This window comes from Chinchilla lanigera, unplaced genomic scaffold (assembly GCF_000276665.1).
Source record: "Chinchilla lanigera isolate Chin_1 unplaced genomic scaffold, ChiLan1.0 scaffold00096, whole genome shotgun sequence".
Classification (NCBI taxonomy): Eukaryota; Metazoa; Chordata; class Mammalia; order Rodentia; family Chinchillidae; genus Chinchilla; species Chinchilla lanigera.
In genome coordinates this window covers 4,744,180-4,761,400 of record NW_004955497.1, presented here as the reverse complement: position 1 = coordinate 4,761,400, position 17,221 = coordinate 4,744,180, and the positions used below count along the sequence as shown (strand labels likewise).

General features: G+C 43.1%; 1 protein-coding gene across 2 annotated transcripts in view; it reads left to right on the top strand.

Annotated features, from left to right (window-relative positions):
* Positions 1-4,218: 4,218 nt before the first annotated feature.
* The window catches only part of Mtmr6 (myotubularin related protein 6), a 41,947-nt gene continuing 28,944 nt past the window's right edge, over positions 4,219-17,221 (top strand). Inside the window, exons 1-2 of one of the 2 annotated variants that reach the window (XM_005406329.2) lie at positions 4,219-4,386; positions 15,538-15,654. In XM_005406329.2, the coding sequence (XP_005406386.1) occupies positions 4,363-4,386; positions 15,538-15,654 (141 nt within the window). In that variant the 5' untranslated portion in view covers positions 4,219-4,362. The remainder of the gene's footprint in view (positions 4,387-15,537; positions 15,655-17,221) is intronic. The other variant, XM_005406330.2, reaches the window with a different exon arrangement.

The window sequence follows — 17,221 nt, the reverse complement described above, 5'->3', positions numbered from 1 at the left end:
AAATCTGGCACTCCATGTCCTTCAAGGACCAGTCTTTGGAACGTTGCATCTCACAACTCCCCTTAATTCAGCATTCTCGTCTAGGCATTGCCACCTGCTAATTATGCCCTGCTCCAAATTCTTATTTGATACCTTTCACCCCTTCCTACCCATATGGGGAAGCCCCATTTCCTCGCCATTCATATACTGACCCACTTGCATCTATTGGGAGGTAACTAAATTTAGATTAAGACTTAAAAGTGGATCACCCACTGTTACCTTTAAAAAAGATAAAAGCGGTATCTCTCATCCCACGATGTGAGAACACCGCAAGAGGAGCCTTCTAAAAGCCTGGAAGATGGGGCTGGGGATTTAGCTCAGCGGCACAGCGCCTGCCTGGCAAGCGCAAGGTTGTGAGTTTGATTCCTGGTACTGAAAAAAAAAACAAAACAACAATAACTAACTAAATAAATAAATTTTAAAAAGCCTGGAAGGAAGACCACCAGGAATCAAATCTGGTACCTACTTTGATTTTGGGCTTCCCAGGCTCCAGAATTGTGAGAAATAAATTTCTGTTGTTCTGGCTACCTCATTCTGTGGCATTTTATTGCAGCAGCCCAAGCAAACGTACATCACTTCTGTATTTGTGTAATTTAAAATACGTAGCATTTTAAATATTATGGAAGACACAGGGGAAATGATAAAACAAGAAAGGGACATAATAGGTGGCAGACAGGAAGCTGAGAGAGCAAAGGGAAGAGGCAGGGAGGAAGATAATCTGCCCTAGGGAGGTAACCACCCTTTTTCAACCTGGCCTTACCTCCTAATAGCAAGTCAGCTATAAACCCCCATAATCCAATCACCTTCCAAAATCCCCCACCGAGGAGGGTTTGAGACATCTAAAACCCCAACAACCCAAAACCCCATAGAGAGGAGCTCTGCAGACACAAAAATGAGACATTTGATGAACAGTATCTACCACATACCTCCAGGTATACTAAGTGTAAGACTGGTTTCCAAAAACGTTATCTAATATACCTTCTGCTGTTCTATTAGCAGAATGAAAATGTTTCACATTCTAATCTACAGAAACAACTCCCTCTCCCAAAAGGGAAGTTTCAGCAAGTTTAATTCTTTACTTAGTTAACTAAAAATTGACAATAAAATGGTAATAACCAGTGTCCTGCCAATTTAAAATAAGCCTAAACCCTATTCCCCAGCCAGACAAACCCAGAGCATCTAAGTTGACTTGATATTCATTACTTAGTCTACTATAAGTAAGTAATCCTATTCCAAAGGATCTTCCAACCATTTGTCATCATGGGACCTGAGTCCAAGTGTCGGGTCTATGTAAATCTCTGCTTTCCAAGAATGAAGCAAATGATTCAGAAGCCAATCGGCAGCGTGTGTGATTACAACTATACATTTGGAAAAGAGCGCAGTGGAATCGCGCCTGCCTTGCAAGCACAAGGTCCCAAGTTCGATTCCCGGTACCAAAAAAAAAAAAAAAAAAATGGAGAAAGTAAAGGGATCATTTGTTGCCATCAGGAGGAGGAGATGGATAGATAAATCATAGAGGGTTTTGACTTCTTTCACTTAGTAATATCTACTTAAGGTTCCTGTATGTATTTCTATAGCTCATTTCTTTTTAACACCGAATAATATTTTATTGTCTAGATGTCCTACAGTGTATCTGTTCACCTACTGAAGGACAACTTGGTTGTTTACAAGTTTTGGCAACTCTGAATATAGTTACCAGTATATTTGTGTGCAGGTTTGGTGTGGAGATACATTTTCAATAAGTTGCAAGAAGTATGATGGCTGGATCTGTGGTAAGAGAATGTTTGGTTTTGTAAGATATCATCAGACTGTTTCCAAAATTGCTGTGCCATTTTGCACTCCCATGAGCAATAAGAGTTTCTGTTGCTTCAGAGTTTGTTGTTGCCTGGGTTTTGGACTTTCTCACAGTTATATAGTAGTGCTTCGTTTTAATTTGTATTTCTCTAATGACATTTGATGTAGAAGACCATTTCATATGCCTGTTTTCATTCTGTACATATTCTTTCTTGAGGTGTCTGTTAATATATTTGACCAATGTTAAAAATGGAATTATTTTTATACTACTTTTAATAGATTTTTAAAAATTCGTTATCAGATGTATATTTTGCAAATATTTTCTTTCATTCTATAGCGTATTTTCTCATTTTTCTTCACCTTCCTTAATTATAATACATGTTTTACTCTAGTGAAAATATTGATAATGAAAGAAATTATAAGTGTAATTGATAAAGAGGGCCTGGGGATTTAGCTCAGCGGCAAAGCGCCTGCCTGGCAAGTGCAAGGTCCTGAGTTCGGTTCCCGGTACCAGAGAAAAAACAACAACAACAACAAAAAAACAAAACAAAACAAAACAAAAAACCCCCACATCCTTGCTTTGCAAGCGCAAGGTCGTGAGTTCGGTTCCCAGTACCAGAGAAAAACCAAAAAAAAAAAAAGAAATTATGGGAAGGAATATATGTGAGTTCTTTATACCTGCTTCTTAGTTTTTCTGTGAACCTAAAACTCCACTAAAAATAAAGTCCTTAAATATGAAAAGAATCTCTGTTTTTGTCCTTGGTGATAACATAGTGAATTCAACATGTTGAATCTGTAGTGTACTATGATGTGTCTATATGAATTTATTTTTCTTTACCCCTCTTGGAATTTATTGGGTTTCTTTGTTCTATAGTCCATTGTCTTCTCTGCAGTCTGAAAAATCACAGATAGTCTTTTCAAATATTTTTGAGACAGGGTCTCACTGTGTAGTTCAGGCTGGCCTTGACTTCACTATGTAGCCCATGCTGGCCTTGAACACCTCGTGATCCTCCTGCTTCAGCCTCCCAAGTGCTGGGATTACAGGCATGTACTACCAGGCCCAATGAAAAGTAAGCATTTTGTTTACTTAAATAAAAATTACAGAAAAAGCTCAAGTTGAACTTAACTGTACTATAACTACCTTAGTTTCCCCCCTACTTAATACAGCATCAACATTTTTGTTATGTAACACAGTATCTCTCTACAGGATGTTTTTAATGGATGCCCTTACCAACAGTGAATAGAGCATAGTGTGCATAATGAATCCTGTAGAAGTGAAAAATATCATTGTTTTAAATAAGGCTACATTAAACATACCTGATAATTTCCTTAGAATAAATTTTAGTAAGTATAATTGCTGCTCAAACTAAAGGGAAAATATCTAAATTGGATGCAGTCCACTGGTATGGTGGTGGTGATAGTGGGGAAAGAAACTCCCAACCTGTAGATATCAGGTACGAGTTCGTGTTCTCTAAAATCGAAGAATGAATTCTAGGAACAACAGAGGTTAAGAGCAGAATCTCTTTATTGGGGAAAGAAAGAAAGCTTCTGTCTGAGAGAGAGAAAGGGTCCTGAGTGGCTTGTCCAGGGCCCTGCCTTTTCTGGGGATTTTTATAGAGCGAAACCTTGAGGTGAGGCAGGTCCAGGGTGGGGAAAAATAGGAAATCACAAGGTGGTTATGAAGGTGGGACAAAACTATGGCCCGCCAGTAAGATTAGGAGCATAGCTGCTCAGGTAGTGTTGATTAAATGGGGATCAAATGGGGAAGAAGTCAGGTAGCAGAAACAGAACAGGGGCTTTTCCTAGAGGGTTGGGTCAGTGGCTCTCCCTGGCTTTCCCAAGGTGATAGACACCTATTTAGAATATGATCACTGTTGTTTATCACCAGGAGAAGTTCGTGGGTGCATTCGTTTCATCTTTTGTCCTGCAGTCGGGCCCTCAGCAGATGTGTCTGTGTCTCCCCACAGTGGCCATGCGTCCTGTCTTCTGCACTGGCTACTTTGAGGGCCTGGCCCTGTCTGACTGCCTAGAATATTTCTGCCTAACTTACCTGCCTAAAACAATGGGTTTCTCAGACATCAAGTCTCGCCCTTACCCGTCAAATGCCCTTTATTCAGGATCCATCTCGAAAAGCATAAATGTTTTCTATCCACTGGACGCTGGGCTCTGAAGCTCCTAGTCTGGCTGCGTGACAAAGGACTCCCAGGGAGGGATTGCCGAGCGGTATCAGTCTTCCACCAGCTGAGGGCGCTGTAGAATCATCTGGCACCCGGAAGTCCGGCTCCGTCGGCGGACGCTCTACCCGCACGCTCTGCGTCCCCTCGCCGGCCGGGCGGTTTGGGGAAGTGTTTCTAGGAGACGGCGCGCAGCGGCTGCGCAGGCGCGGTTGACGCCGCCGGGGGGCGGGCTGGCGGGTGGAGGCGCTGGCGGGTGGGGGGAGTGCTCGCTCGCTCCGGATTGCCTTCGCCGCCCGGTTTCTCTCTGCCTGGTACGCCTGTGAGGCCGGCTGCCGGCGGAGGCCTCCTCGCGATGGAGCACATCCGGACGACCAAGGTAGCGGGTGCGGGAACGTCCTCACCGCGGGCCGCGCTGTCCCCGGCGGGGAAGGCCGGGCGGGCGGGGCGGGCGGGGCCTGTGCGGGAGGCGCCTGGCGGGCTGGGTCGCGGTGATTTAGGGATCTGGGGTGGGTGGAGGCCTGGAGCTCTGGGACAGGGCCTCGGCGACTCGGGTGCCGGGGGCTACGTCCGGGAAATTGATCGTTGCCGTCGTAGCCGTGCGTTCTCGTCGGCCGAGTCGGGGCCGCTGGGACTGCGGGGCTTTCAGCCGTTCTCCGCCTCGACTGCACCCCGAGGCTCCGGGGTCCCCGCTCGGGCCTGGCGGCGCTCTGCGTGGCCCGGTCCTGTCCCTCGTTTCGTTGTCAGGTGTCTCAGGTTCACGATGCAGTTACGGAGGCGATCGCAGGGAGCTGGTGCACCTTCACCTTCTTTACTTTCTCGTTTACGGCTCCACCGTTTGGATATGGTGCTTCCGTGTCTGTACTTCAGATTTATTTGTTTGTTTTTGTTTTTCTTTCGGTACTAGGAATCGAACTCACGACCTTGCGCTTGCCAGGCAGGCACTTTGCCGCTGAACTAAATCCCCAGCCCCTGTACTTCAGATTTAGGGGCTGCCCTCAACGTCGGTAGTTCACAGAAGAATTAGCAGAAGGGAAAAATGTTTGAAAGGATTGGATGCAACTTTTTTCAGCTGAAGTTATCAAATCCCATAGTAGCTTCTGTGTGTGAAAGACATTGACTCCGTGATTTTGTTATAGCTTTAAAAACGGAAGGAAATACCTCAGAATATTATTTGTTCAACAACAGTTTAGTCAAACTTCAACTTCCGGAGGGAGAAAAACAGAAACTGAGTAACATTTTATATCGACAGGAGTCTGTAATTGGAAAGAGGACCCGCTGCGAAAGCTGACTCTTACAGTGTTTGGCCAGAGCCAAAGCCATCATCAGTGAGTTGCTGCTAATAATCTGGTCAGACCTGGGCCCAAATTTGAGTTATTCCAGAAGCAATCTTATCCCGGGTGTGGTGGCACACGCCTGTAATCCCAAGCTTACGAGGCTGAGGCAGGAGGATCGTTGCAAGTTCGAGACTAGCCTGCGCTACAGAGTGAGTTCAAGGCCAGCCTGAACTGCATAGCGAGACCCTGTCTCAAAAAAACACAGAAAACAAACAAACCAAAAGCTATCTTAGCTGCTCTGTCTTTTTGTCATTAGAATGGGAGGTCATGCAGGCGTATATACATGATCTGTTACAAAAACGGAAGGAGATCTAAGACTGAGAAAGTGATATTGTTTAAGTTGTCTTTGTAATAAAGAGCCAGAGTTTTGAGGACTGCCTAAACTTTTCTCCCCAAGTACTGTGATGTTTTGACTATCACTACTGTTATCCCATCTTATAGGTGAGAAAACTGAAATTTTTAGAGATTAAATAACTTGTCCTGGCGCACACAGCCTGCTGGAAATGAGCGAGTGTTTCTGATACCAGGCCTGTTCTCTTAACCACAGAATAGCTGGTCAAGAGATTCGAACCGTGAGGTTGGGCAGGCTGAGTGGGAAAAGAGGAAAAACAGGCGGAAAGATTTTGTCTGGTGTTTTGCTCCTGTAGAGCTAGGGGAACGACCTGACCCAGGGAAGCGGACTTCGGAGTCCTGTGTGTGGAGGCAACCTGGAAAATCTCTGTTACAGATATTTTTGCACAGGGAATATATTGTAGAGATGCGTGGGGCGGTTAGGGTCCTGGACTGAAAAAGGCACAAGCAGGGGAGAGGAACTGAGAAAAGTGTAGTGCTTGTAAAATTGGGAAAGGTGAATCATACCTGTGAAGGGAGCAGTCTTCCCTGTTGTAATTTCTTTCTGGATGCCTTCACCCTCTTCTGTTTCATCCTTCTCTTTGGATCAGGCACTGTTTAGGTAGGAGGGAAGTGGCAGTGAACAGACCAGACAAAAACTCCTATCCTGATAAAATGTATTTTCTAGCTGGAGGAGATACAACAATAAGCAAACTTAGTAAACCAACTATGTAATTTGTTAGATGGTGGTAAGTGCTATGGGAAAAACAAAGCAAATGTAATCCCAGCATGAGGGAGTCTGAGGCAGGAGGATACATAGTGACTTCTAAGGCCAGCCTGAACTACATAGTAAGACCCTGTCTCATGAAAAACAAAACAAAAAACCAAAGCTCTGGAGAGCCAAAGGCTCTGGGGAGTGGCTAGGTGGGGTTGGAGGGCGAATGTAAATCGGGTAGTTGAGACTTGAAATTGAGAAGGGAGTGAGTCATCCTCATTTGGGTCTCCACCAAAGATCAGCAGGTCATAAACCGTTTGTCGGAGGTGCCTGGCTGCTAAGAACTACCAAGGCTAGATTCAAAGGGAACAGAAGAGAAGATTAAAGTTTGGGGACAGAGGCAAGTTACTGTAGGTCTTTGAAGGCCTTTGTAAAATCTGCTTTTACTCTTGAGTTAGTTACAAGACATTGATAGAATATCACCTATTTTCTATATTACAGAAAGGTAAAGTACGATATAACGGACAAATTCCCAGTGGATTTATTTCATTTGAGTTTGCTCTTTTTTCTGTTAAGTCTGTAAGTGTTTCATTGATAATTTATGTGGCCAGAGTGCTTTGTCTTCTTGGTGTGCTTCGTTTTTGGTAGCTATTTCTTGGCAGGATGTCAATGTAGGATAGCAATTCTGCAAGTCCCAAGTACGTTCTTGGCTACAGGAGGGAACATAACAAGCCCCAGAAGCTGTGACTAGTTTCTGCTCAGGTGTCACTGCACATGTTGTCATGTACTCAGAGAATAAGTGTAGCTGTTGGTCATAGGAGTTTGATTGGAGAAGGCCATTGGTTTCAGAGGCCATTTTCCTCTTAGCAATAAACAGGTATCAGAATTTCCTGAGTGTAACTCTGTGTATGTGTGATTCCTTGCATTTTCTATTTTCAACTTTTCAGTGAGCTGAAATTTGAACTTCCTGTGTGGAAAGTTAGAGTACCTTTTAGTGTAGGCCTGTGGTTAGCAACAGTTTCTCTCAGGGGTTCCTAAAGTAACTTGTCCTGGCGTTTACTGGCTCTCACAAAGTGACCTCACCCTCTGTGATATTAACTGTTGTGTCAGCTTGACTAGGAAACACCCACCGGATTGGCTTAGCACAGTTCTGAGTGTGCTTGAATGGAGTTGCAGAAGACAGCAGGCCCCCGCCGGCTGTGAATGGCGCCAGTCAATAGGCTTGTAGCCAGGGCGGAGTAAAAAGGGGAGGCTCGCTTGTGTTTCTTCGCTTGTGTTTCTTCAGAGGAGCTCCAGTCTTCACCCTCTCCTTGGATGTGAGGCTCCGGGCTTCCAGTACAGCCTCTTCAGCTTCCCTCGCAGGCCCTTCCATTTCCTGATGCGGAACACTGAGGACCGCGCTGTGCGAAGTGGGTCTCTGCAGTGAGCTCCAGGCCTTTGACTTTTGACTGGACCCTTGCAGTCTCCAGCACACAGACGGCCCTTTCGCGCTCTTCCACACCGACTGTGCATGTGGCCCACCTTGTAAATCCGTGCCTGTCTATATCTTACGTTAGTTCTGTTTCTCTAGGGAGCACTGACTGATACAACCTCCAGTTTGTTTCTCTTTGCCCATTCTTTTTTTGTTTATTCTTTTTTCCCCAGTCTTTTCTCTTTCTCGGTTTATTTTTTGCTTTTTAAGGATCTTAACACTGTTTTTGTAGTACCTCAGTAATACTGACCTGGAAGAGTTGCTGTTACTTCCTAAACATCTGCCTTATAACATTTTTCAGAAATGCTTGTGAAAATCTATAGCAACATCTGTGAAGTATTTCCCATTCTTTAGGAAAAGGGGAAAATATAATGAAGCTGTTGGTTTTTAAAAATCAGTGAACTCTAGTTTGAAGTTTATGTGCCAGTGATTTTTGCAAAGAAATACACGACTTTGAAATACACGAAATTGGAAAAGATCCAATTTCTCTTTTGTGGGGAGGATTTGCAGCAGCGAGCAGAGTAATCAGTATATTGTTTCAGAAATAATCCTGTTTTCTTCAGAACTTTAAGCCCAAAGTAAATGTTTTGGAATGATTTCAGGTTAATTTTATTATCTGTTGTATCTGTATGCTGATTGCCCTATTAAAGCCGTTACATATAATGATTTTATCTGTTACATCTATATGCTGATTGCCCTATTAAAGCAGTTACATATAATGATTTTTTTGGGGGGGTGGGGGGGTGCTGGGGATCAAACCCAAGACCTTGTGCATGCTAGGCAAGAACTCTACCACTGAGCCACATACCCAGCCCCTATATCATGTCAGATCATGATTTTCTATTATATTTTCTTCATTTGAATATAATTTTGCATTGACTAAGGTAATGAATACTCTCCTCAGTTTATTATACTTACAACATACTTTTCTCTCAGACTTCTTTTTCCCTATGTATTTCGCTTTGGGTTTTTGAGACAGTCTCGCTATTCCAGGCTGGCCTTGAACTCACTGTGTAGCTCAGGCTGGCCTTGAACTTGCAGTGATCCTCCTGCTTCAGCCTTCCAAGACCTGGGATTACAGGTGTGAGCCACCATACTTGACTGCAGTCGTGTATTTTAAAGGGTCAAAATTGTAATAAGCTCTTAAGTGAGAAAACTCTGACATGCTGGGGCCTTAAATATTTGGAGAAAGAACCTAAAAGTAGAGAAGGAAGCTAGGTCGTGTGAATTAGGAGTGAGGTGAATTAATTCAGAATTAAAATAGAAGGAAAGTCAGCCTAAGAATGAGCAAGTATTCTTCTTAGTAACAGTCTGAGCCGCTGTCTCCTCGGTGACTGGTGTGATGGTGAGGCTTGGGCCTTCTACGTTTGCAATTGAGATAACTCGGATGAACAGCCAGGCTTTGAATCTGGAATAGAGCTGACAAACATTAAAAATCTGGTAAGGGAAATTCCAGATTATTTTGGATATATAACTAGGAGGCATTAGAAAATAGGCTTAGAATATTGGAAAGAGTGTTTTCAACCTGAGTCCCATTGTGATACAGACCCAGCCAAACAGGGCTGTGTAATAGTGTACAGCTTTAGAGGAAGAGAGATTTTGCCCTGATTAAGTGATGGAGTGGGTACAGAGGACTGGCCGTCCAAACATACATTGCCAAAATAAATAGGTGACTAAGCTGAATATAACTGTATGTCCTGCTAGTAGTTTTTGTTTTTAATTTGCTGCTCATTTGTTCTTGAATTACTTAATGAATACCTGTTGTTTTACCCACTGTGCAACAGAGAAAAATAATTGTGGGTACCTTCTATTTTTTCCCCTGTGGGAAATAATTTTTCTGTGGTAGTTTATTTTAGTTCAACAAATATTTACTGGGTCAGATGCTATAGTAGTCATTAGGCAGTATTGAGGAATGAAAGAGACATTCCTTCCCCTGAGATACGTGTGCGTTTTAGTGGAAGAGATGGACGCATAAACAGCTGCTCACATTCTCACATGGAAATTAAAGGTAATGGGAGGAGCAGATTTTGAAATGCTTAGGGATTGGTGATTGAACGCTGGGAATCAGGAAGTCATAGGCTGATTTCCACGTTTCTAGTGGGTGACTTAGTAAGAATTGAATACTGTTTTGCGGGGGGTGGTTTCTGGTACCGGGAATTGAACTCACAACCTTGTGCTTGCCAGGCAGGAGCTGTGCCGCTGAGCTAAATCCCTGGCCCCAGGATTGAATACTATTAATTCACATCTGAAATACAGAATTAAGATCATATTGGTGAAGTGAATGAGCTGAGATCCGTTTTGTTTTCAGTGTGCTTACTACAACTCGGAGACATCCAGGCAGAGGCAGTATGGTACAGGAAAAGTATTGCATCTCTAGAATTGGACCGCACAGGTGGGTAGGCCACACGGTCATAACTGTGCTCGCACTTACTGCCTGCTACTAGCTGTACAGGGCTAATAATATGGTAGGCTCCACCACATAGGAATTGTAAAAATGAAGTGAACTGATGTGTGCTAAACACTTACCGTAGTACTGGGCACACAGTAAAACCTAATTAGTATGTTAGAAATCACTGTTGCATGTGTAGCAGACAGTGTGAATTCAGGAGAGATCAGAGGTGGATACATACTTTTGGGAGTCATTCACAAATAGGTTAAGTAAAGGATAGTGGGGTAAGATTTCTATAAAATGGGGTTCCCCAGCTCCCAGGCCATAGACTGGTACTGGTCCTTTAGGGACCGGACCAAACAGCAGGTGGTGAGTGGCAGGTAAGCAGGTGAAGCTTCATCTGTGTTTGTAGCTGTTCCCCATCACTCACATCACTGTCTGAGCTCCACCTCCTGTCGGCACAGTGGCCTTAGATTCTCACAGGAGTAGGCACCCTACTGTGAACTGCGCATGCAAAGGATGGAGGTTGCACACTCCTTCCCAGGGTCTAATTGTGGTGATCTGATGTGCAGCCTCGGAGTGGCTACCAGTGTAGGTTATTAGCAAAGGTTTGACTGCGCAGAGATTGTAATTGCTTGCTTGCGGACTCCTATCAAAACACTACCAATGAGTGCCACGTGACAAGCTGTCTTTAGAGACAGGATTTATAGTGGCAAGTGAGTTAATATACTCAGTTGAACAGCTACATCTGGTTGCAAGCTTTTGTTTTTTGTTGTCTTTTGAAGACACGGTCTTGCTATGTAGTTCAGGCTGGCCTTGAGCTCACTTTGTAGCCCAGACTGGTCTCAAACTTGCAACGATCCTCCTGCCTCAGCCTCCTGAGTACTGGGGTTACAGGCATGCGCCACCATGCCCAGCCTGGTGGCAAGCTTTAAATTGAAATCTGACACTGATTGTAGTCCCTTTGTGAGTTGCCCGTTATTTTATTTACCATTTGTGTCCATACCGCTTCCTTGCTGTGTACTGGTTTTGCTTACTTTTGATAAGCCCAAGCTAACCCTAGCCGAAATGAAGAAAAAACAAACGTCATGGGGCTGGGGCTGTAGCTCAGTGGCACAGCACCTGCCTGGCAAGTGTGAGGTTATAAGTTTGATTCTGGTACCAAAAAAAAAAATCACTTCTTTAGGCCTCTTTGAAAAGGAGGAAAGAGCCACTGGTGAGACAGCAGAAGACTCTAAGACTGCCAGCAGAAGCAAGCTGCTTTTACAAGAAAATACTAGGAGTCTTACTAAAGTTACGGATTTGTTGCAACAGATGATTACATTTTCCAAGCCCACTTTGTATAATATGTGGTGAGCAGCTAGCCACTGAAGGCATGAAACCTTCAAAATTGCTTTGCTTCGTGAGGAACAAGCACCCTGCATTAAAAGACAAGCCTCTGAAGTTTCTCAGAAGTAAAAAAAGTGGACGTGAAGAATAGAAGCAATTACCACCTCCTCAGTAAGGTCATTCTTAGTGGCCACCACGTTGCCAGAGCTAAGAAGCCCTTCACGGTTGATGAAGACTTGGTCTCGCAGGCTGCTAAGGGTATGCTTGTGAACTCAGGAGCACTGCAGTTTAAACTGGCATGTGCTCCTCTTCTGGCTAGCACCGTACTTGGATGAACTGATGAAATAGCAGAGGGTTTTGAGGCACAGTCGTTAGCAAGGAATAATGACTCATTGTGGCACAGAATGCAGGTTGATGAGTCTGTGGACATTGTCAAGGCAGCAGTGCTTGTTTTTATGTGATCTGTTGGATTGGAGGATGTACATGAAGATACGTTACGTGCACTTTTGTTGTCAGCCAACATCAGAGCTTCAAATATTGAGTGATTGCGTATCAGGGAGACTGAAATGGTCATTGCTGCTGATTAATGCCTGACTGGATGGCTTTCTGGTTTCACTGTTCTGGTCAAAGAGGTCACGACGGAAGATGAGTTTATGCACTGTGTCATCCATAAAGAAAACTGGCTAGTTAAAGAGCATTGCTTGACTTTAACGTTTTGCAGAGTGTGATTAAAATTATTAGCCACATTAAAGAACATTCACTTAACTCACATCTGTTGGTACAGCTCTGTGAGGAGGTGGGGGCAGAGCACACACATCTTCTCTTACAGAAGTAAGGTGACTTTCTAAACGTAGATCCCTGGCCAGAGTTTTTGAGTGACAAAAACCACTCCAGAGATTTCTTTGGAAAAACAGTCACCACTGGCAGCACATTTCAGTGACACAGAATGGGTCATAAAACCTAATCATGTGATGTATTCCACCTGTTCTGCAAACTCAATCTGTCGGTTCAGAGGAGAATGACAGGTGTGTTCAGGTGTGGCATACAAAGTGGCTGCATTGCAAAGCAAACTAGAATTGAGCAGTGAATGAACATTGGGATTTTTGACATCTTTCACACATTAGCAGAGCTCTTGAAAGAGGCTGGTTCAGGGCCTTCTTTCTCCCTGCTGGTGCATGATAACCTGTATCAACTTTCAAAAGAGCGTGGGCATTACTTCCCAACCACAGTGACCCCCAAACTGGAAAGAAGTGGATCTGTGATCCGTTTGTAAATAAGCCAGGGGAATCAGTTTGACCGTACTAGAAGAGGAGCAACTGCTTGATATCACAAATGATGATGGCCTTGATGATTGTGAGACAACTTCTAATCACCATACCTTGTGGATTAACTTTCCCACTGGCTTGAGCCACTAGAGGGAGGTACATGCATGATTGTGGGTTTGGGCCGTTTGTGTCACTTGAGGGGACTGTCCGTGCTGCCTGATAGGGCAGTCGTGTATGCACCATCAGAGCTGTCTGCTGTAATGCACATATTAAAGTTGTTCCTGAGACTGCCACAGAAGCACCAAAAAGCTTGCTTCCATTTCCAGCATGCTAATTTGTGAGACAGGTTTTCTGCAGTGATGGCAACCAAACGACATCATGGAATAGATAAGCAGCACAGTTAGGGTGTCACGGCCCCATCACCCCAGATGGGACTGACCAGCTACAGGAAAACAATTGGCATTTTTTCTCCTGACTTCATGATTGTTTTGATACAAAGCAAGTGAGTGTTTAGCTTTCCTGCAGAAATGATTGGAAGAGGATCGTATTATTTCTGATTCATAGACTATGGACACCAAGTTCTGTATGCTGTATGATTATTAGTTATTTCATAATCATCAAGTAAAATAGCTATTAGAAAAAAGACTAGTTGCAGATATGCTTTTTTATATATCTGAACAACTATTTGAAGTATACAGAATGATGTTGGCATAGATTGTTAGCCTGAGTAGTGAGATACTTTATGATAACCATTACTTCCATATATGTCTGCTTTTGTTCTTAGAGACCTTAAAACTTTGTTTTACAGTACTTGCTGAGGAAGTAAAGTGGGTGAGAGCTGTGTTGTGGTATCATTGTTGGATGACCAGGTGCCCTTTCCAGCCAACTCTGGCACTGTTGGAGATGAGTAAACAGTAGTTGATCCCATTTGTTTTAAAAGGTGTTTAAGTTTGATTTTTTGCATGTGGTATAATGAAATTAGATTTTTAATTGAGGGAGAAATATTCCGAACAATGAAATAAATGTTGACTTCCAAGAGAAATCTTCCTTCAATTTCTATGAAGCATTCCTATTTTTTTCTTTTTCTTTTTTTTTCTTTTTTTTTTCAGGCCAGGGTACCTGACATTTACAATCTTCCTGCCTTAGCCGCTCAAATTCTAGGATTTTAGCTGTGTGCCACCATGCCCAGTTGAGCCTTCCTATTTTCTTGAAGGGTCAGTGAGACTGGGCATGGTGGTGCACACCAGTAACCCCAGCACTCAAGGGGCTGAGGCAGGAGGCTTGTCACACATTGGAGGCTGGCTTGGGCTACATAGTGAGTTCAAGGCCAGTCGGAATTGGAAAGGGAGACCCTGTCTATAAGTAAGTAAGTAAGTAAGTAAGTAAGTAAAAAAAGGGTCAGTGTAGAGTGATCAGTTTTTCAGTATCAGATTCAGTGATCAGACCTGACTTATAGAAATTAAATCATATTTCTAAGTTTCCAGAAGGAAGTATTCACGGTTAATTTATTGTCTTAACCATACAAATTAAGTTTTATATAAAAAGTAATTGTTTAAGCTATACATTATATTTTAACTTATTTGAGCAAATGATGTTATAAGCAAAATCTCTCCGTGGAAGTAAATTTTTGAGAGTGAGGAAGAGAGAAGCTAATCAGCCTTTTAAGTGGTAGTTACTGATTACTTTGGAAATAATTTCCTAATGAGGGCATTTTGTTCTTCGGTTAGTGAGGAAAAGGAAAATGTGTGTGAGAGAAAAGTACAACCTTAATGGTTAAGTACAGATACAATGATTAGCTGTCTTGTTTTGAAGAGCTGCACAATTTTAAAGGACTATCTACTGCTGCTGTAGTTGTAAATTAGAAGTATTAAATTGGTAGTTACTGTGCTTTTTACCCCCAATCAGGGTAGATAATACTAACTTTCAAAGTAGTAGTCTCCTGCACATTCATGCCCAGTCCTAACCCCACTTCTGACTCCGGTGACAACCGTGTGTGTGTGTGTGTGTGTGTGTGTGTGTGTGTGTGTGTGTGAAGGCAGCGTGTATCTCGCTGCCTCAGGCTCTACGAGAGACCAGTGCAGCGTGCGACCTAATCTGTGCTAGGGGATTCGGAGGTGTGAAGGGTACAAAGCTGGAGCGGAAGTGGTTACTTTTCTGAGGAGGGTTTGTGTTGGAAGCAGCAGTCAGTGAGCCTGGAAGACGCTTTGCACTCCGCTAAGCAGAACACCGAGTTAGAGCCCGGAGCTGGACACAGCTCACCGTTGTTCTGCGGGCTGGTGGGCTTTGGGAACACTCAGCTGTTGCCTGATACAGTTCCTAGCAGTTACTTCTAGAGCTCTAGATAATAACTTCAGATAGAGTAGTGAAAGTGGACTCTTGGATATGAAAAATATTTATCCTTATTCATACTGCGCTGCTTTTTTCTTGTTCTTGTTCTTCTAGAAGTTAGTACTGGTTTTTGTTTTTGCAACTTTCTCCTGTTATTTATGTTTGTGACTAAACAACACACCTGTGTTATTTGTGGCTTGTGTGTTCCCCCAGAAGAGAGATGATATTTCACAGTGAGTATTAAATAAGCTGTTACGTTTTTGGACAGGAGAAGGAAAAAAAATGGAAATGATGCATCTCGGTCCTAGGAATAAGAAAAGAGTAATACTACTTTTAACATGAAAGCTAACATCTCTTTCTTTTTAGGTTGAACAGGTAAAACTACTGGACCGGTTCAGTACCAGCAACAAGGCATCAACAGGAACTCTGTATCTTACGGCCACGCATCTGTTATTTATAGACTCGCATCAAAAGGAAACCTGGGTAAGAAGGCAGGACTGCTTACGGGAGCAGTAGCCGTGTTTTGCTGTGTTTCAATTTGAATATTGTCTTAGTCCCTCTCTTTATTACTGGAACAAAATGCCCAGCACCACAACTTAAAGAGGGAGGGATTTATGCCCACTCAGTTTGCAGTCCATGGTCGACTGTCCCAGGTGGAAAGGCACGGCAGAGGGGCAGAGCAGCAGAGAAGCTGCTCCTGTCGCGGTGGGGGGAGTCGCGAGCAAGAAAAGGGGGGTCCAGAAGAGAGAAGCCCTTGCAGGCCGCGGCCCCGGCGGCTCACCTCTTCCACCTTCCAACAGCAAGTCAGCTCCAGACTCATCCGTGGGCTGATGCACAGGTGACCGTCCTGTGCCTGTGATCCAGTCACCTCTTAGGAGCACATGAGGGTTTGCGGGGACCTCTAGACGTAAACCATAGCAAATATGTTCAACAAAATTTTTAATCATCAGTTACTTACCGCAGAATTTTTTCGGTCTCTGAATCACTCTTCCCTTTTATAAATCCTTGATGCCACCTACAGTAGTACCTCAGTTCATGAGTGCTTCTTTTCACAGACAGCTCAGCTGCAGCAGAGTTACAGAGAGACTTACATTTGTGAACAGAGGTACCACTTTGTAAACATCGCAGTATACATACACGTGTGTAAACATCCGTGTGTGCATATGTAGGAGATACACGCACACACATTTGCAAGTACACATTCGTATATATGCATGTACACTCTGAAGTACCCCTTTGACCCTTGAGCACGATACTGGGTTTGAACTGTGCAGGTGCATTTATGTTCTTACCTTTTTTCTTGGAAACTTACAACAATTTGAAAAAATTTACAGATGAGCCTTGTAGCATAGAAATACTGAATAAATTAAGAAAAACTTAGAGATGTGTTCATAAAATATATGTAGATAATAGTCTGTCATTTAATGCCATAAAGTATACACAAATCTACAAAAAGTTAAAATGTATTAAAATGTAACACGTGTAAACACAGGTTGTACACGGTACCATTTGCAGTGTTCTAATTCCGTAAAATTTATGTAGTGCATAGTGTGCTACAGTAATAATTTCGTAGCCGCCTCCTAATGCTCTTGTTGTGAGCTCAAGTTTTGCAACTATCTCCTTAAAACCCTGTGTGATGCTGTTTGGCAGGGTCTGCAATTCCATGCCAACTTTAAAATGTTTTTTTTTTTTTTTTTAATAGAATTTGTCTTTTACTGATTTTATAAGAGTTCTGGATTTAATGTTTTGTCATTATGCGTGTTATCACTGGCTTTTGCCAGTGTGTGTCTTATCTTTTGTGTATTTTTGTGTATATGTCTTTTAATTAAGTTGAAATTTTAAAGTTTTTTTTTCTTTTTGGTTTTTTTGAGATAAGGTCTCACTCTGTAGTGCAGGTGACCTTGAACTCACTTATGTAGTGCAGGCAGTCCTCTTGCCTCAGCGTCCTGAGTGCTGGGATTAAGTGTATGTGCCACTATGCCCAGCTTGTTTTTAATATTATAGATTTTTTCATTTTATTCCATTATGGCTTGTGCTCTTTTGTGATTTA